Below are 18,223 nucleotides of genomic sequence, written 5' to 3'. Positions count from 1 at the left end.
TCTTCCTCCTCTTATTTGTGCAAAGTGTTGGAAAAACATTGCAGTGCCGTAGAGAAATGCAGAGGTGATGGTGGCAGACCCACCGCTCCCGGCCAACCCCCGCCCTGCTCCCCTCTGCTGCTGGAGCCAAGAGCAATGGGCTGGGCACAGAGCAGGAGGGAGCCTGTGAGCAGCCTCCACCCCAGTGCATCAGCCAGAGCTCCATACAGGAGCAGGAGGAAGGATGCTTGCACAGCCAGCACACAACTTCTGCTCACCTCTGGTGCTTGTTTTATTGGTACAAAAGCCCACTGTGGACAAAACCGCCTCTCAGCCCTGAGCCCATTGGCAGCCCTCCCTGTCCTGTAGCAGGTTAACAGGGAGGTACCTGCCTTAAAATCCCCTTTTGACTCAGGGAGAGGGCGGTGATCCCCTGAACAGCCCCAAGCCCCCCTCCCCAGGCGGTGCCAGCACCAGCTGCAGTCACCGCTCACCCCAAGCCCTTGGCTACATGTCCACCAACGATGGTGGATGCCATCTGCCCCTGTTCCTCCTCATAATCCCCTCACCTTGCCATGCTAGCTCCCACCCACCCACCCACCCTGGGACGCTCATTACAGTCCAGTGCTGGGGCTGCATCTCCCAGTGCAGTGAGTCAAGACGGAGAAAGTAGCACCACAGCATTCAGTCCTGGCCCCAACAGCACCTCACAAAAACACTTCCCAGGAGAGGAGGAGACATGGAGTCCCCTGTAGGCACAGGGGAATGCAGGGTATCTTCTGTACCAGGGGGAGAAGTGAGGGGGCTTCTTGAGCTCAGGTCTCCGGCAGTCCAAGGAAGTACCCTTTCCAGGTAATAGCTCAGGGCCAGAGCTGAGTCCCTCAGACTGAGCTGTCCCCAGAGGGGCAGATGGGCAAGCCGGTCACAGCGCCGCTGCTGCAGCCAGATGGCAGCGTCTGTCCCTGCTGGGGCTGGCCAGGGTCCCCCATTCCAGGAGAAAATGTATTGCAGAAAAGGCAACGGCCCACCTTGCCGCTGACAGGGGAGGGCAGGGGCAGCTGGGGATGGAAACATCTGCAGGGCCTCAGGATGCTGGCTGGGGGCTGGCTCCACTCTGTGCACCTGCAGGAAGCAAGCAAGGGGTCAGCTTTCACCAAATTAACTTCCTCAGTGAGGCAACAGCCCAACAATTGCCCCAAACCTGGAGTCTCCTCCCTGTAGCAAAGGCCATCACCTCACTTCAGCCTCCAAGACACTCTGCCCCACCTCAGGACATAGTAACAAAAGAAACCACCATGTGGGTGACTTACAGAGCAGGAAGCGGCGCAGGTTCTGGAGAGAGCCCCCCGACAACATGTAAGCCCAGACAGCAGCAATGGCCATCAGCACGTAGGAGGGCACCAGGCTGCCTACGTACAGCGGGTTGAAAAATGTCTGCAGAGAGAGGAGAAAGGGGAAAGGTGAGCAGGATGCCTCATGGTGTAACTGTTACATGTGTTCCTCTCTCAGTTCACCTCAGTGCTCTGGGGAGGCGATGGGACAGGATGGGGACATGGCAGCATCATTGCTTACGGCCCTAGGGGTAGGAAACCAGCTCCAGGGTTAGGTTAGGTATGCACACAGCCCATGGGGAACTCCTCATAGGGAGTTCTGGTCCCCAGAAATCAGCAGCTTTGCTAGTGCAGGCAGCTGCGCCTCCACAGGCACAGGGACCAGAATAAGGCTCAGCCACCCCTGGTGGCAGCACTGAGCTCTGCTCCCAGCTACTCACCGATCCTGAAACTGCCAGGTGCATGACAACGACAGCCAGGATCTCCCACCAGTGTCGGTTCTCACAGCCGTGGAAAAAGAGGATGCCCCAGAAGGTGTGCAGGAAGATCAGCACCATGGTCATGAAGGCTGTGGGGAGGTAATGGGGATTCAGTAGTGCTGCAAGGTCAGGGCTGGACAGGGTCACAGGGGACTGAGACATCACAGATGGGGGCTACAAGTGGCTGTAGGTCTGCCATCCCAGTGAGGAAGGCTCAGGGCACAATCCCGTCCCTCACCTGAGGTCAGGAAATAGAGCTGAGAGTCCCCATGGATGCCCACGGTGCCAGGTCCCAGAGCGTCTGCCAGGAGGTTGATCATGGAGAAAGCGCCACTCATGAGCCCAAAGCCCACACCAGCCACTGCCAGGACACAGAAAGGCTGTGACACCTGAAGGTCACAATCCCCTCCCAACCGAAGCACATCCCAGACCCCAGGAGACCCAACCTCTTCTTCCCCGTGCTGCACTCACCATATGCCATTTGCTGGATGGAAATGGGGGAGCAGCCGTCCTCACTGAGGGCCACCAGCCCCTCGATGGCCTTCCTGCAGGGAACAGTGTGATGGGGCACCAAATGGCACCCTGCATAAATAGGGCAGGGGACTGGGGACTGTTCTGCACCAACCCACACCTCTCATAACTATGCAGTGCATATGGGTGCAGTTGTGCTGCTGGCAGGCACCTGGCCTTGTGCTAAATGACCCTGAGGTTGATAAATGAATCAACAGGCACTCTGCACATCACTGAGAACCATTTAGGACTCTGCTGACAGCTCCTGGAGTGCTGACCGAGGGCAGCGTGCGGCTGCCAAGCTGGCCACCACTGCAACAAGCACTGCAGGACCTCCTTGAACCTTCTTCCAGTGAGCAAGACAAACACACACCAATGCTCAGACACAGGCTGGTGGGATGCTGCAGGCAGCAGCACCCTTGGTTGTGAACACAGTGCAGGCATCAGAGAGCCGAGACCGCAGCAGTTGTATTTTTTTATAAGATGGTGAAAAAAAAGCAAGGAATTGCAGAGAAAAATACTGACAGTGAGAAAAAAAATCAATTTTGGGCAAGAAACTCAGAAAACTAAGCATCCTGACTCTTACTGTGCAGCCAGAAGGGCAGCAGTGCTGGCACTGCCGTGGTTCTGCAGGGCGAAGCACAGATCTCTGCTACCCTCTGCCTGCCTGCCGCAGTGCTGCCGCGGGGAGCAGCATGAGCCCTCCTCCTCCTCCTTCTCCTCCTCCCTGCTGCTGCGGACACCGCGGGGCTGGGCCCAGACTTTGCCCTGTGCAGGCAGCAGTGTGCCACTTGCAGCAGCCTGGGCTGGGGGAAGGCAATCCTGCACTCAAAACACTGCTCCAGGTTGGGCAGACTGCGGTGCTGCAGAGCCCTAGAATCTCCTCCAGGCTCTTTCCACTGATGCAACGCTATTCCTGGGAAAGGTATGAGGCTTGCAACAAGGGCTGGTCCCTCACCCTTCTGCCTCCTCTATGCAGCAAAGTGGGAATCTTCTTGTCTATGGCATCCCGCAGGCATTTGTCTGAGCTGCAGGAGTACCACCCACCCCAGTCACAAAAAGGGCGGGCAGAGAGGACACTACAGGAGCTTAAAATCACAGCCAACCCACACAAAGATCAGGAAGACACTACTGCTCACTCAGCCTCCAGCCCTGCAGACCTGGGGCTGCTTTTCTCTACCACGCAGACATCCTCCACCTTAACCCATCTCTGCATAGTGATTTTGGCTGTAAGAGCTTTGGCCTCATAAAACCCGCTGACTGAGACCCTGAGCAGCAGGGTGATGTGGCACAGGGACACAGAGTGACTTCTCCCAGCACCAGGCTCACTGATACCACATGCCTGCAGCCCAGAGCCAGGCAGGAGCTGCCCTTACCTGAGGAGCTTGTAGTAGAGGAAGCGAAACGCCTCCTGCAGCAGCACAGAGAACATCACCCCGAAGATCAGGAGCCCCTTCTGCAGTGGCTCATCACGTGGGTCGCTAACCTTCACAGCAATGAACCAGATGAGGGAGGAGAGCAGCAGTGAGACCAGCCAGAAGAATGCCCTGGGGAGGTGGGAGACAGCAGCAGCTGAGCTGTGCAAGCACCAGCATCGAGCCATTCTAGGGCTCAGTCCCTGCTGCATGAGGGCCAGCACCAGTCCAGCGCTCCTACAGACCCCGTGCCATCACTGCTAACAGCTCCCTGTCTTGCCACACTGGTACCAGTGCAGTGATTGTGCAGACACTGGTACCAGTATGAGTAATGGTACTGGTGCTGCTGTCATGCTAACAAGGTAGCAGCACCCTGAATGGTGCTCAAGCAATACAACCAGTACTAGTACTGTGCTGGTTCTCTGCATGCACTGGTACCAGTGCCATACTGGTGTCCTGGCCCCACACGAGTAGCAGTGCCGTACTGGTGACACTGGTATCAGCACCATACCAGCACCCTATGTCCTCAATGGTACCAGTGCCACACTGGTGCCTGAGCTCCCCCAGCGGTACCAGAACCGGTACCACACCAGCGCCCCAAGTCCGCCATAGGTGGAGGTCCCATAGAGCCGCTCCGAAGTCACCGTACCGGTACCAGCCCCACACCAGCCCCGGTACCACTCCCGTCCCAGCACCACGACGCTCCCGTACCGGTACCGGTACCACAGCACTGGTACTGGTGTGTACGTCCCCCCCGCGCCCTTATACCGCACTGACCCCGCGATGAGGATGATGATGCGGAGGGGGTCGCGGGCGATGGTGAAGAGGAAGAGGCTGAAGGCGGGCCCGAAGGCGATGAAGGTACAGCCAAAGAACACGGCGAGCGTCATGGCGGCGGGGAGCGGGGCTGGGTCTAAGGAGGGACCGGACGGGGCCGGACGGGACCCGGCGGCGGCGGCGGCGGCAGCTCCCGGCCCGCGCCCTTCCGGGGCCGCCTGACGTCACACGGCGCCCGGAACGGAAGAGGCGCCATGGGCGGGGCGGGGAGGGGGCGTGATCATCAATGGGGGGTAGTGGTCATCAATGGAGGCGTGGTCATCAATGGAGGCGTGGTCATCAATGGGGGCGTGATCAACAATGGGATGAGTGGTTGTCAATGGGGGCGTGGTCGTCAATGGAGGGCGTGGTCATGAATGGAGGCGTGATCATCAATGGGGGCGTGGTCATCAACGGGGGTGGGCGTGGTCATGAATGGAGGGCGTGGTCATCAATGGGGGCGTGGTCTGTGTGGGGCGGGGCCTCGTTGGGGGCGGAGTTTATGAATGGGAGGGTCTGTGCTGTGGGCGTGGTCTGGGAGGGGGCGTGGGTTCTCAGAAAGGGAGGATGCCGTCATGGCGGGGTGGGGTTGTAGGGATGGTCCAGAGCAAAAGCACGTGGCTCCACGGGCTGGGCGGAGAGCAGGGGGGCAGCCGTGGGGTGTGGGGTTAAACAGGAACCGACAGTGAGTTCTTGTGGGCCAGAAGGGCAGCAGCATCCCGGGCTGCGGCAGCAGGGAGAGGGAGGTGCCTGTTTCCCTCTGCTCTGCTCTGTTTTCCTGGTGTGAGGCCCCATCTGCAGGATTGCATCCAGGTCTGGGGCCTCACAGCCACGGAGGGATGCAGAGCTGTGTGAGCAGGCCCAGAGCAGGGCTTAGGGATAGATGCAGGGTTGTGTGAATTGGAAGGGATCTTAAAGGTCAGCTGGGACAACTGCCCTGCAATGAGCAGAGACACCCACAGCTCCATCAGATGCTCAGAGCCCCCATCCTGATCCCTCCATCGATGGGGCAGCCACTATAAATCCAATATAAATCCCAGAGCATTACTCTGGGAGCAACCTCCAGGGCCTTGCAGAAACTAAGAATTTAGAGGTGAAGGAGAAGGATCTGGCATAGGGATGTAAATGGTTAAATGGACCAACCCAATCCAGGAGGCTGGAATGGGGAAAATCACTGGGTGTGAAAGGGCTCTTTGTCCCAGCAGGAAGGGACGCCCAGAGACTGAGTGCTGGGGACGCACCCTGATAGGAAGTCTGGGCAGGCTTGTTTGCAGGACAAGGTGCTGCTCACAGGGAAAGAAAGGCTGTGGTCTTGACTTGTTCTTTTACAGAAAGACAAATCCATTTCAGTAAGGTGCTTTTACCAAATGCCAATTCAGCACAGTGAGGAAGCAAGGCAGACCCAAAGAGAAACTCCAGCCCTTACACAGGACAGGCTTTGCCAGGAGAGCAATGTCCTTCTCTTCCAGCACATCCTGGGGTGCCACAACCCAGTCGGGAGCAAGACTCAAGGCAGGGAATGGAGAGCCCCTGTGTGATGGAAGCCTTTTGCTACATTGCCAAATGCAGTTCAGAGTTGCAAATACGATTTGGGGAACAGGAGGAGGGCAGGAGTCCAGCAGCACCTGGGCAGGAAAGAGCTGATATCTCCACCTTACTTTCCTGAGCCAGGAGGTGCAGCAAATAAAGGAAAGTGGGAAGGAAAGTTTTCCCTGTTGCTCACTGGGTTGATGGCTCAGCTCAGCAAGGGGTTAGCGTGAATTATGCTTCCTGGCCACATAAGGCTATGCTGTCAAAGGGATATCCGCCGAGCAGCCTGGGACAGCTAGGCTCCATGCAAACCACAGGGGGGCTCAAAGCAGAGGGCGGGACTGGATGATGGCTTTGGGCATCCCCAGGGAGCCCACCCCCTTTTGGTGACAGCGATGAGATACATCCTGCTGCTCTTCTCTTTGTGTTGGAGAGATTACAACAGAGTGGGAGGAAACAGTTCCTGAGCACGCTGGGAGCTGGTTGCCTGCGGTATTAATACTTGCTAGTTTATATTTTGCTGTACCTTAGGCAAGCGTTCAGCATCTGGTGGTAGAAAATGTGAGTGGTACGGCTAACTATGGAGCTGGGTAAGGCACCAGAAGGTAGTCGTGTGTGTACGTGTGTAGTCATGCAACTGTACATGTGCCCATGTGGCACTGTTTGCATGGGCCATGAAGCAGAGTCAATGGAGAAGTCCTGTGGCTTCTCCAGGTGCCAGGCAGATAATGTACTGGCAGCAGAAGGGGACCGGCTGGTGACATATCTCTGTCACTGTGTGCTTGAGGAGATGCTAAGTTTGGGTTGCCCTTGAGACTGAGGTTTCCTGTGTGTTCCAAGGAACTGCTATCATTCCCACCCAAACCACTGCTCCTTCCACACCACGAGGCCCTTGCAGAGGTCCCAGTGCCCATTCCCACTCGCAAGGACCACGCACACCCATCCTTCTTGTTAAATTGCTTTAATATTTGGACATGAAGACAGGACAAAGCCTTTCAGGCTGTGCACAGACAAGACGCCCCCGAGCCATGGTGTAAGGCTGCAGGGTTTCCCTTCTCAATGGATGTGTGTATTTGGCCAATATGCAGTTTCAGCTGGTGACGTCCTGAGCGTGCCAGTGGGGTGCACGTGTAGGGTAGGGAAGGGGGATAAGGGATCCCCAGGCAGCTCAGAGGTTGTTCAGCTCTAGCAAGGTCTGGTCCAGGACCTGGTGTATCCCCACATTCTCCTCTTTGGCACTGGCCAGACTCTCTGTGAACACAAGGGACACCCAACCACACAGCAAGATGCACACACACAGAACAAGCATAACCAGGCACAGCCGGACCCACGCACACCATGCCAAGCACAGACACACGCACACAGACAGACATCTCAGTGAGGTGCCAGCAGGGATGTGCCCAGACCCTCTGGGACCCCCAGGGACAGGTGGTCCCTGCTCTTTGTCTTCTCCCTCCTCCCACAGTGCCCTGTTGCCCATGGACAGCCCCTCTGTGGCATGAGGACTGCTGGCAGGTACTGCTCCAGCCAGTCATCGTCACATCCCCATCTCCCCAACCTGCCATCACCACCAGCTACAATAGACACGTGCACAAACCCTTGGCTGCAAAAGAGGAGAGCCAGCGCCTGCTGCACGAGCCATGTGCTCTGTGAAGAAGAGGAGTGAGACAGCAGCCCAGGAAGGCGGGCGGAGAAGACAGCAGAGAAGGAGCAGAGCTAACGAGGCTGCAGGGATGAGCTCACTGCTGGGGCAGCCTCCTTCAGAGCTCGCTTGCAGATGGTATCCTCTTTCTGTGAGAGACAGGGATGGGACAAGAGTTCTGCCCACTCTGCTGCAAGGGCATTCTGCTGTGAAGGCATCCCCCTGCTCAGTTTGGGGTGACCAGAGGGATGGGAAAGAGCTGACTGCCTGGGGAGGGAGAGGAAGGCAGCTACAGAAGGCACCGTGTCCCTCCCCAGTGGGATCAGGCTGATGCCAGGGGACAGCCACCATCTCATGGACATTCTGGGACATGGCAAAAGTTCTCATCCCTCCCCCAAGAAAATCCCATCTGCTCCACAGGGCCTCCCTGTACCACCAAGCAGGGCAGTTACTCAAATGGGGGAGTGGGCAGGGCTTGCAACCTCAAGCCAGCCTAACCAGCCTAATCAAAATGGGGTGGGAAACAGCTGGGGCTGGGGGCATCCCAGGGGCATCCCAGGGGCTGGGGCAGGAGCTGTGGCAGCTCAGTTGTTAAGTTCTGTAAGGATGACCCGCAGCTCGTTAGTGAGAACGCGGTTTTTCTCAGCCTCCTGCCGGGAGCGCTCTAGAGAAAACGGAGACATCAGTGCAGCAGTGGGAAAAGAAAGAGAAAGGAGAGTTAGAAAAGGGACAGTGCTGCCCATCAGAGCTTTCACTGGGCACCTCATGGCTACCTGGGGGGCAGCAGGGAAAGCAGGAGGAAAAGTCAGCCAGTCGTAGGGCTGCTGGTCCATCAGTTCCGTGGCAGGGCTGTGGGGTAGGGTGGAATGCTCAGGGAGGACTGGGGACATGCTTAGGGCCAGAAATCATCACTGAAGGGTACGGACAGCCCCTGTGGCCAGGGAGGGTGATGGAGGACAGATGCCAGTGCTGAGAGGATGTTGTGATATCTGGGAGTGCAGATGGGGAATGGACAGACCAGGTCTAGCCCTATGAATTTAGATTAAAGGCATCACAGAGGAGATCCAGAAGGTGGCACAAAATGAGGAAAGCTGTGTCCGAGAGCCAGGGGTGGTGGGAACAGCCCTAAGCACATGGCAGCACAGCCACAGCTGTGCTGGAGTCCCTGAGATCACCCCTGGCTGCCGGCACCTGCATGAGACAGCAGGATATGAAGGATGAGCGTGGAGAACCAGAGCAGCATGAAGAAAACAAAGGAGAAACCAAGGAGAGAAAACGCTTTATTGAGACCAACTCAGTAACCCAGAGGGACAGAACAGAAAAGAAAAAGTCATGAAATGCAAAATGCAAACTGAAAAGCAATGTGCAAAGGACAGAGGCAAGGCAGGGAGGGGAGCGTGGGTGGTGGGGGTGTCTGCCTGGGGCCAGGACCACCCCCCTCCACCCCATGTACCCCCTGGCATGCAGCACCAGGATGGCTGTGCTGGAGGGATATGGAGTCCCTAGTGCTTGTGCTGCTGGGGGGAAATGTGGGGCACAAAGCCCCTGGGCATAGCTCCATCCTCCCACATCCCCGTGGGGTGTGGGGTCCTGGGGATGCACCCCTTCCCCTTAAATACCCCATAGCGCCTACACCTCATCTTGTGGGAACACAGAATTATAGAATCACAGCATGGCTTGGGTTGGAAGAGATCTTAAAGAAGAGGGTTGGAAGAGACCCTGCTTGTGGGCAGGGCTGGCACCTGCTATGAACACCCCAGGCCGACTCCTGTTGACCAGCAGCCGTGGGCCAGGAAGGACAGAAAGGAGACAGAGTAGGGACAGAGAGGGCAGGAGAAATGGGGAGGGTGCCGGGCAGGCAAAATGGCCAAGCTGGGGGGAGGAAGGCAGGCAGGGGGTGCGGTGCTGGTGCCCAGTGCGGGGTTCAGAGGGAGGTCATGTCATTGAGCGCATGGTCCAGCTCCTCGCTGATGGCTTTGTACTTCAGCTTCTGAGCATACAGCTCATCTGCAGGTGGGGGGTGTGAGGGGCAGGCGGTGGAGCAGGGAGGGAGCGAGTGGCAGAGAGAGAGAGAGTGGCGGTGAGCAGGAGGCAAGGGTGGTGGGAGCGTGCAGGTACAGCACTGGGCACAGACAGTGTGGATGAGGCCATATTTCCCATCTAGGACACCAGCACACACAGTGCATCCTAACCTCCCCCCTCCCATCATCTGTGCCCACCCCTGGCATGAGGACCCCATCCCCACCTGCCCATGAAAGAGGGACACAGGGCAGTGAGGACTTTTTACCTTCCAAGTCATCAATGGTTTTCTCCAGCTTTGCCACAGACCGCTCAGCAAACTCCGCCCTGGTCTCAGCCTGCAGGAGCACAGGAAGGACAGTGAGTGTGATGGGAATGCCCCTAAGTCCACACCTCAAACATGCTCTGCACCTCAAAACCACCCCAACTGCTGCACCTGGGCTGGTGAGCATCTCAATTTGCCTCCAAGGCAGAGGAGTGAGATGTTATTTTACTGCTGCCAGTGCATGTCCTGGGAGCAGAACATCATACACCCATAGAGACCCTATCTGAGAGCCTTACCTCCTTCAGTTTCTCCCCTAGAAGCTTGATTTCCTCCTCGTACTTGTCCTCCTTGGTGGAATACTGCAGGGACAGAGAGGTGCACCGTTAGCCCCAGAAGACACCTTCAGTTCTTCACCCCGGTGAAGGACCCTGCTCCCCTCAACCCTACAAGCTCTGCCCAGCCCCAGCAGCCCTACCAGGTCATACCTTGTCAGCCTGGGCCTCCAGAGACTTCAAGTTGTTGGTGACAATTTTCAGCTCCTCCTCTAGGTCACCACATTTACTACATCCCAAGCAGGGGCCACCAGGCAGGGGAGGGGGTGAGGAAGGGGAGAAGGGAGGAGCAGAAGGAGCACAGGGAAGGAGGAAAGAAGGAGAGAGAACAAGTTGAGCAAGGAGAAAACTCAGAGTGGAGGAGCAGCAGAGTCACTGGGCACGTATCACTTCCTTGCATGTCACTGCTGTACTCCTGCATCCCTCTACAGAGGAGGAGACTGAGCATGGAAGAGCATGAACTGCCCATGGAGAGACAGGCAAAGTGAGGGCTGTGGCAGCAGTGCAGAGAGAAGAGGCTGGTGTGGCTCAAGAGACAGCTATAGAGAGAGGGGGGCTGCTGCACCTTGCCCCACGCCCCTGCCCCAGTACCTCTTCCTCTGAGGCAATGAGGGATTTGAGACTCTGGTCCATGGTCCGCAGCTCCTCCTCCAGCTGTCTCACTCGGCTGGGGTGGAAAAGGGGCACCCACGGAGGGTGCCAGCAGAGAGCAGGTCAAGGATGTGCCAGGGACCAACATCCCTCCTCCCTCCTCCCACCTGCTGGGTGGCTGGAATGAAGTTCCCCATCCCCACGTGGACACAGACATGTCCGCAGCTCCCATGGGTAAGGGAATGGGGCAGAGGTGAAATGGGAGCCTCGTGTGCCTGGAACCCTGCTCACCTCTCCGCCACCTCTGCTCGCTCTTCAGCTCTTTCCAGCTCTCCCTCCAGAACCACCAGCTTGCGGGCCACCTGTTGGGGATATCCAAAGGAACATGTCAGGTTGGATATTAGGAAAAATGCCTTCTCAGAGTGGTGATGCATTGGCACAGGCTGCCCAGGGAGGTGGTGGAGTCACCATCCCTGGAGGTGTTCAAAAGCCACAGAGATGTGCTACTGAGGGACATGGGTTTGCGGGCATGGTGGGAATGGGTTGGGGTTGGACTGGATGATCTTAGAGGTTTACTCCAAACTTCATGATTCTATGAGTCTGTGTCAGACGCAGGCTAGGAAGTAGGGTGGCAGAGCTGCACTGCTCCTGATGGCACCAGGGATCGGGGGACACAGGTGGTGGCACACACCTCCTCATATTTGCGGTCAGCCTCTTCCGCTATGTGCTTGGCTTCCTTCAGCTGCATTTCCTGGAGTTCCATTTTCTCTTCATCCTTCATGGCTCTGTTCTCAATGACCTTCATGCCTCTGAGGAAAGCCAGAACAAGAAGGTTAGGAAGAGTTTATTCATGGAGAGGGTGGCAAAGGATTGGGCTGCCCAGGGAGGTTGGTGGAGTCACCATCCCTGGAGGTGTTTAAGAGACTCCTGCCTGCCCACTATACTCTGATCTGTCCATCCTCTCGCTCCAGAGACACACAATATATTGCCCAGGGACACAGGCACCCTGTGCAGTAGGGTCACATCAGCAGTACCCTGGGGATGCATAGCTGAAGCAGCAGAGATGTCCCATGGCAACCCAGCAGACGTGTCTCTCAGCCAGGCAGGTCCAACTGGTCTTTGCCAATGGAGGCAAATGGCCAGCTGCAAATTGTTCATTGCCAACTGCCCAGAAGGCAGTGACATGTCTGCCCTCGCGTGCCTGGCTTCTGCCCAGGAAATGTGTGTGCTGAAAGCAGGTACTTAACCAGAGAGTGAGCAATGCCCCACGCGTGCTCTGCAGCCCTCTTCAAGATGTTGCTGCTTCGTTCCCAAAGGCCAACGTCAGCTCCTGGGCTACTGCTCAACCCTCAAGTGGAGGAGGAAGCTCTGGGGCACAAAACCAGTTCTGAGAACCCGCTGGCTCCAGGCACAGCTTAATAATTTGTATGGGCATCAGATCAAATTGCTAAGGACTTAATGGGTCCCCTGGAAATTTCAAAGCGTGCCAAGAATCCCTGTAGCAAAGGGGGCTGTGTTGTGCTCCCTCCTTACAGAAAAAACAATGCAAATCCCCATTGGGTCAACTCAAGGGGTCCCCAAGCTCTGCTGCAAAGCCAAGGGGCTGTCTGCTAGTATGGGCAACTCAAAGCCACCCCCTGTTGTCTGCCAACCCCTTCCCACCCCCATATCACACCTCTCGCTCTCATCTGCCGCCTTCTCAGCCTCTTCCAGCTTCTGCAGGGCGGTGGCCAGGCGCTCCTGGGCCCGGTCCAGCTCCTCCTCCACCAGCTGGATGCGGCGGTTCAGAGAAGCCACCTCAGCCTCAGCCTGTGGAGCAGAAACCTCTTGGTCACCACATGACACACAGACATGTATATAGCACTGTCAGGAGTTATTTTAGCTGGGACACCCCTTTGCACCATGCAGCAATCACTTCTGACCTGCTCTGACGCTTTGCAGCATGCGCCCCATCACCTCTCCATAATGACATGGGGATCCTGCATAGCTAACGCTGTGTATGATGCCAGCTGCTCCTTAGCATGTGTGCACAGCCCCCACACTGAATCCTTAACCTCCCAGCACAGGAGATGGAAGAGGTGTGCTCAGCGGGTCCTTAAGGCTGTGCCTTCCTCAGGCCAGCACTGGAGTTTTGCAGAGCAGTGAGTAAAGGAGGAGGAATGCCCTGTGCTGATCTGCTCCCGAAAAGAAGATGGGAGCCACTTGTGGATTTCCTGTTTACGGAGGCGGTGGTGCAAACCGGCCCCATAGAGCCGAGCCCCCTCTTGGGGCCGCCCAGAGTCCCCCTGCTCTGTGCTGCCGACTCGCACAGCCCGGCCGCGGGGCGATGGAGCGAGTCGCCCTCGGACACATGGAGTACAGCCAGCATCGCACCGCCAGGGCTTGCGGGAGCGGGGCCCCCCGCGTTCCCATGCTCCCCGTGCGCCGACGGGGCGGGCAGCCAGAGCCGGCCGGGAGCGGTGGCCCTGGCCCCCCGCCAGCTCCCGGCCGCCTGGCCCCGTTCTCTTTCCATTCACTAAGGCTTCCCCGCTCCATCACAGCCGGGAAACGCTGCCTCAGCAGCTCCCGACTCCACTCCGCGGCTGGGAGAGAAAAAATACCGAAACGCAAAGGGATGGGCTGCGGTGGGAGCGTCCCGCTTCACCGCCGCTACGTGAGGCAGAGCCAGAGGGGATGCCCGAAACACAGGTCCCGTCAGATGCTCGGCGTCACCCCTGAGTGAGCTTTTTCCCGGGGAATGACCCCCCGAAATGGGTCAGAGCTGCCGGGAACATGAGCTGCTGAGCGGGGAACCCGATCTGCGGCTGCAGGAAGGGGCCGCTTCCTCTGCCCGCGACAACGGCGAGGGTACCGCGCCCAGCTCTGCCGGCCCCGATAGCAGGAGGATGCGGGAGCCGGGGGAGGGCAGCGGAAAGAGAGAGACAAAAAACCGCCCAACAACAACAGCACAAAGCCGAGCCGGGAACGACCCGCAGCCTGGAAAAGCCACAGAGCGGAAATACTGGCCTGTGGCAGCGCTCAGGGATGGTTTGTCCCTACGATGGAGCTCAGAGAGCTCTGCGGCCGCTCCCGAACCTGCCATCAGCCTCTCGGGCGTGGGGGAGCTCGGCAGCGATGTGGGGCCGTTCCCAAACCGAGAGCTGCTGCCGAGCATCCCCGCAGCCCCCGCCCCGCACCCTCGGGGGGGGCTCACCGGAGCCCACCGGGACGCGCGGCCCCGCAGCCCGACCGTGCCCCTCGCTCCCCGGTGCGCGGCCCTAAGGAGCGGAGCCGCCCCATGTCTGGGGGTCGCGGGGTGCCCCCAGGAGCCTTACCCGCTCCCGGGCCTGCCGCTCGGCATCGGCCTCCCGCTGCAGGTGCTCGGCGCGTTCCTCCGCCTCGTCGGCCACCTGCTGCAGGCTCTGGATCTTCTTCTTGACGGCGTCGATGGAGCTGATGCCGGCCATGGCCGTGAGGCCGGCGAGGAGCGCAGCGAGGCCGCTCCGTTTAGCCCTTTGTGGGATCCGCCTGGCTCGGGCAGGAAGCGCTCAGGCGGCGGCCGCTCCCGCCCTGCCTCCATCCCTTCCTGCTCCTCCTCCTCCTCCTCCTCCTGCCGCACACCGATCCGCTCCCAACGCTGCGCGCACGTCGACCCCCGATAAGTCGCGTGCCCCCGCAGCATTAGGGATGCAGCCTCCCCAAAGCGGGGCACAGAGTGCCCCCCGCAGCCCCAGCGGGCAGAGGGGAAGGAGCTCGGAGTGCTTATTTTCCTGGGAGGAAAAGGGGCTGCAGAGGCTGTGAGCCCCTCTGTGTAGAGTGTATCCAGGGGTGCTCCCCAGAATCCTCACATATCTGCTGCAGGGACGGGGGGCACTGACTTTTGTCCTAAGGTGAGGCAATGAGAAGGATGGGGATGCTCTTGGGCATCCCCTGAATACAGCTCCAGGCCACACAAAGAACCCCAGGGCCGATGCCCCAGGTTACAGATGTGTCTAGCTCTGCATCCCGGCCGCAGCACATGCTTGGGTCCATCCAAAGGACAAGGTGTGGAGGCATTCAATCCCCCCTTAAGGACCTCTGTCAGCTGCCGGGCAGCCCCAGCTGCACTTCATGCCCACCTCCAGCGATGCCATTTCCCAGTATCTGGGACTTTCCTTGAGGGGCAGCATCTGGCCATGCTCCCACAGCACTGCGTCCCAAACCGGATGGCAGCGGTGTGGCAGCACATGGCTTTGGGCTTGGCCCTAGTCCCAGCCTCATGCTTGGGCGCGGAGCAGCTCACAGGGTGCAGGGTAGAAGGGAAGTCTCAAGAGTGAAGAGGCAATGGGAGCAGGCTGTGGGGCAGGCACCCTGGTCCCATATCGGCCGGAGCAGGGTGCCTCCTGCTCTGGCCCCACCCAGGGATGCAGTCACTTCCCAGCAGCGCCCGTTCCCTCCCACCGGCTCGGGGAATCGCCAAATAAGAGCAAAGTCTCAGCTTGGGAGAGAGCCGGGGCGGGAACTTGGGTGAAGCCTGTGGGATCGTGGCCTGGGATCATGGCCTGGGAACGTCAGAATGTGCGCATCCCCCTGCTCGCAGTTAGTTGGCTGGGACAGGCCAGTGGCCAGGGACAATACAGGGCTGCAGGGGGCCATACCTTGCTCAGACCACCACAAAGAACCCACTGGATGTCCCTTGTGGGGACAAAGAGGGAATGGGGTCGCAGTGACCACGCTCAGCACTGCCAGCACACTGAGATTCAGTGGCTGCAGGAGCAGCCCATCCCCAAGCTCTGTGCCTGGAGCCTGCACCCAGCTCGCCCCATCCCTGCTCAGAGCAGCACGGAACTCCACACAGCACAGTCGCCCTCTGGACAGGATAAACAGGCCCTTCCAGAGAATTCCCAGTGCTCTGACAGCTTGGTGTCTAACTCTGGGCAGCCCTAATGGTTGGCAACCAATGCCAGAACCTTCCTCAGGACAAATTTCTAAGCCCTCCCCACAAGATGCAGCCTGGCACTGTGGCCATTGGCGTCCAATGAGGCTCACTGCCTGCTCTGCCTGCATCTCTGACCCTGTTCCACTGTAGGCTGGGGGTCCCACTGGGGGCTACGGGCCCCTCCAAGGACTTCACTGCCGTTGTCTGTCCTCATCTGCTCTCCCCTGTCCTTGGCGGCCACCTTGGACTTTTGACATATCTCCCCCATTTAGCTCCGTAAACCCGCCAGGATGGCATTTTTGTTCTCAATCCTAAAAAGCCTGGCCATGCCCCTGCTGGCCGTGCTCCAGACAGCTCCCCTGTATCTTCTCCTCCAATTTCCAGGGTTGGTTTTCATCAGAGAAGGACTGGCTATCAAAAGGAGCATTTATTTATAGGGTGTCAAATACCCCGTGTGGCACTGCGGGTTGTTATACCCAGCTCCTGAGCGAGCTCACGCCACGCACAGCTGTTCCGCCCTTCATCCCAGCCAGGCGCAAGCCAATTTCAACACCTTCCTAACATCTCCCCACCGGGATCCATTTCCCAGGAGTAGCATCAGTCATGGTCCTAAATAAAACTCTTCCCAGCCTTACCCTTCCCAGGGTACAGGGTGGCACGTTGGACCCCTAAAGGGCCATCCCCATGCTCCCTGAGCATCCTTCCCAAACAGTGCTCAGTGCGGGCAGGAGCTTTTCCTATTTCTCAGTTTCTTTTCCCATTTCTTTCTAACACATTTTAGCAGTTATTACGAAGTTTTCCCTATGTGCGCATGTGGGCACAGTGGGGATGCTCATCCCTATAGGGTGCTGTATATCCTGGCTATAGTGATGCCCTGATATCCTGGCACCCACATGGCACCCATAGCCAGATTGGGTCTGACACCCTTCCCACCAATGCTGACCATATAAGGTTCCCCTCTTCCCTCACCCCCCCTACCCCCCCTCCCCTGCTGGGGTCCAGTGCCTGCACAGGGGAGGGGTTGCCTACGTACGTCCGTGGCCTTCTTCTCAGCCTGTTCCAGCTTTTCCTGGGCATCTTTGAGAGACTCGGAGTATTTCTCCAGCTCATCCTCAGTGCCCTTCAGCTTCTTCTGCAGGCCCTGCTGCTCCTCCTCAAGCTGGGGAAAAATAGAACATGGGTGTAATGGTTGGTCACCCTGGAGCACCCACCCACCCAAACCATCCTCACTCTGTGGTGACCACAGTCCATTCTGGGGCCCCAGGACCTTGGGGAACCCCATGTCCCCAGGGATAGGGAAAGGAGAGATCCTGACCTGGAGACACAGCTGTGCGGCACCAGGAAGGTCCCTGTCCTTGTGGCTGTGGTGGGAGTGTGTTTTCCCCCAGGGTGTCACATGCGGAGGGGTAGGGAGGTGGCAATAGGGACTCCCAGCAAGATACAGTGAGTTTGGGGATACTGAGGTTGGAAACAACAGGCACTGGTCCCCATGGTTGGGCGGCCCTAGATTGGAGACCCCTAAGGCTGGACATCCAGCAAGACACCCCCAGAATATCGCAGAGGTTAGAAACTCCTGAATTGTGGGTCCATGGGGTAGGACATCCAGCAGGACAAGGTCCCCAAGGTTGGACACCCCTAAGATAGGGGGTCCCCACGTTGGACACCCACTAGAACAAGGGCCCTAGGGCTGGACATCTCTAAACTACAGGTCCTCAAGGGTTGTACACCCCTATATTGGGGGCCACCAAGATTGAACACCCAGAGAAGCTCGACCCTCAGGACCAGATCCCTCTGGGGCTGGGATTCCCGGAACTTTTGTTGGGGGAAGGCTACGGGACACTCACCTGCTTGCAGCGATCCTCCGCCTGCTTCTTATCCGCCTCCGCCTGCTCGGCTCTGTCTATGGCATTCTCCTTGTCCAGTTTCAGCATCTGCATCTTCTTCTTGATGGCCTCCATGGTGGCGGTGGGGCGGCGGCGGCGGTGGAGCGCGAGGAGGAGGTGGGGAGCGGAGCACCGGGGGCGGCAGCAGCACCGGCACTGCGCCCCCCGCCCCGCAGCGCCGCCTAAGAGCCGGGGAGGGGCCGCGCCGGGAGGGAGGGGGCCGCCCCGGGACCTCCCCCGCCGCCCGCCAGCACCTTTTAGGGACAGACTTCTCCGCCGTCCGAGGCACCGAGGGGGACGGGGGGGTCGGCACCCGGCGGGCAGCCCCGGCACCTGGCACCGAAGGGGCACCGGGAGAGGGGCGTAGCGGTGACACTGTGCTGGGGACACCAGGGGCTCTGCCGTGGGGGTGCCGTGGTGGAGCGGTGCTGCGGACAGGGTGACACCGCACTGGGGACGCCGCGAGAGGTCTGGGTGAGGGGACACTGTACGGAGGGCTCTCCTGGAGGCAATTCCGGAGACACTGGGCTTGGG

The 18,223-nt window shown here is 58.6% G+C and overlaps 2 protein-coding genes across 17 annotated transcripts; both read right to left on the bottom strand.

Moving 5' to 3' along the window:
• Positions 1 to 247: 247 nt before the first annotated feature.
• On the bottom strand, positions 248 to 4,727 carry LOC107305821 (gamma-secretase subunit Aph-1b-like). The gene is made up of 7 exons (XM_015848428.2): positions 4,492 to 4,727; positions 3,676 to 3,846; positions 2,261 to 2,334; positions 2,028 to 2,150; positions 1,751 to 1,878; positions 1,290 to 1,413; positions 248 to 1,101 (listed from the first exon to the last, which is right to left on the bottom strand). The coding sequence occupies exons 1-7, from the start codon at positions 4,602 to 4,604 to the stop codon at positions 1,064 to 1,066; spliced, it is 771 nt and encodes a 256-aa protein (XP_015703914.1). The 5' UTR covers positions 4,605 to 4,727; the 3' UTR covers positions 248 to 1,063.
• A 2,278-nt stretch (positions 4,728 to 7,005) lies between these two features.
• Positions 7,006 to 17,850, bottom strand: TPM2 (tropomyosin 2). Of its 16 annotated transcripts, none has more exons than XM_015848403.2 (9): positions 17,651 to 17,847; positions 16,840 to 16,965; positions 12,585 to 12,718; positions 11,601 to 11,718; positions 11,201 to 11,271; positions 10,472 to 10,547; positions 10,283 to 10,345; positions 9,990 to 10,059; positions 7,006 to 8,366 (listed from the first exon to the last, which is right to left on the bottom strand). In XM_015848403.2, the coding sequence occupies exons 1-9, from the start codon at positions 17,762 to 17,764 to the stop codon at positions 8,287 to 8,289; spliced, it is 852 nt and encodes a 283-aa protein (XP_015703889.1). In that variant the 5' UTR covers positions 17,765 to 17,847; the 3' UTR covers positions 7,006 to 8,286. The 16 variants fall into 16 exon arrangements, with proteins under 16 accessions (XP_015703889.1, XP_015703887.1, XP_015703886.1 ...); XM_015848401.2 differs by having other exon boundaries at positions 7,006 to 7,311; positions 17,651 to 17,839; XM_015848400.1 differs by lacking the exon at positions 10,472 to 10,547 and adding an exon at positions 10,910 to 10,985 and having other exon boundaries at positions 7,006 to 7,311; positions 17,651 to 17,836.
• Positions 17,851 to 18,223: the final 373 nt, after the last annotated feature.

The sequence above is a fragment of the Coturnix japonica genome, chromosome Z, assembly GCF_001577835.2.
Source record: "Coturnix japonica isolate 7356 chromosome Z, Coturnix japonica 2.1, whole genome shotgun sequence".
Lineage (NCBI taxonomy): Eukaryota > Metazoa > Chordata > Aves > Galliformes > Phasianidae > Coturnix > Coturnix japonica.
Note: the sequence above shows the minus strand (reverse complement) of the source record. Positions and strands in the feature narration are given on the sequence as shown.

What these genes read in the sequence shown, in the direction of transcription:
- TPM2 (XM_032441345.1), bottom strand. Translation starts at nt 17,764, where the DNA reads ATGGAGGCCATCAAGAAGAAGATGCAGATGCTGAAACTGGACAAGGAG. An exon ending in TGGAGGCCCAGGCTGACAAG is followed by an intron (nt 10,346 to 10,471) that starts GTATGACCTGGT and finishes CTGTCCCTGCAG; the next exon opens with TATTCCACCAAGGAGGACAA. An exon ending in AACCATTGATGACTTGGAAG is followed by an intron (nt 7,852 to 9,989) that starts GTAAAAAGTCCT and finishes TGTCTCTCACAG; the next exon opens with AAAGAGGATACCATCTGCAA.
- LOC107305821 (XM_015848428.2), bottom strand. Translation starts at nt 4,604, where the DNA reads ATGACGCTCGCCGTGTTCTTTGGCTGTACCTTCATCGCCTTCGGGCCC. An exon ending in ATCATCATCCTCATCGCGGG is followed by an intron (nt 3,847 to 4,491) that starts GTCAGTGCGGTA and finishes CCACCTCCCCAG; the next exon opens with GGCATTCTTCTGGCTGGTCT. An exon ending in CCTGCGCCGCTTCCTGCTCT is followed by an intron (nt 1,102 to 1,289) that starts GTAAGTCACCCA and finishes TGCTTCCTGCAG; the next exon opens with GTGCACAGAGTGGAGCCAGC.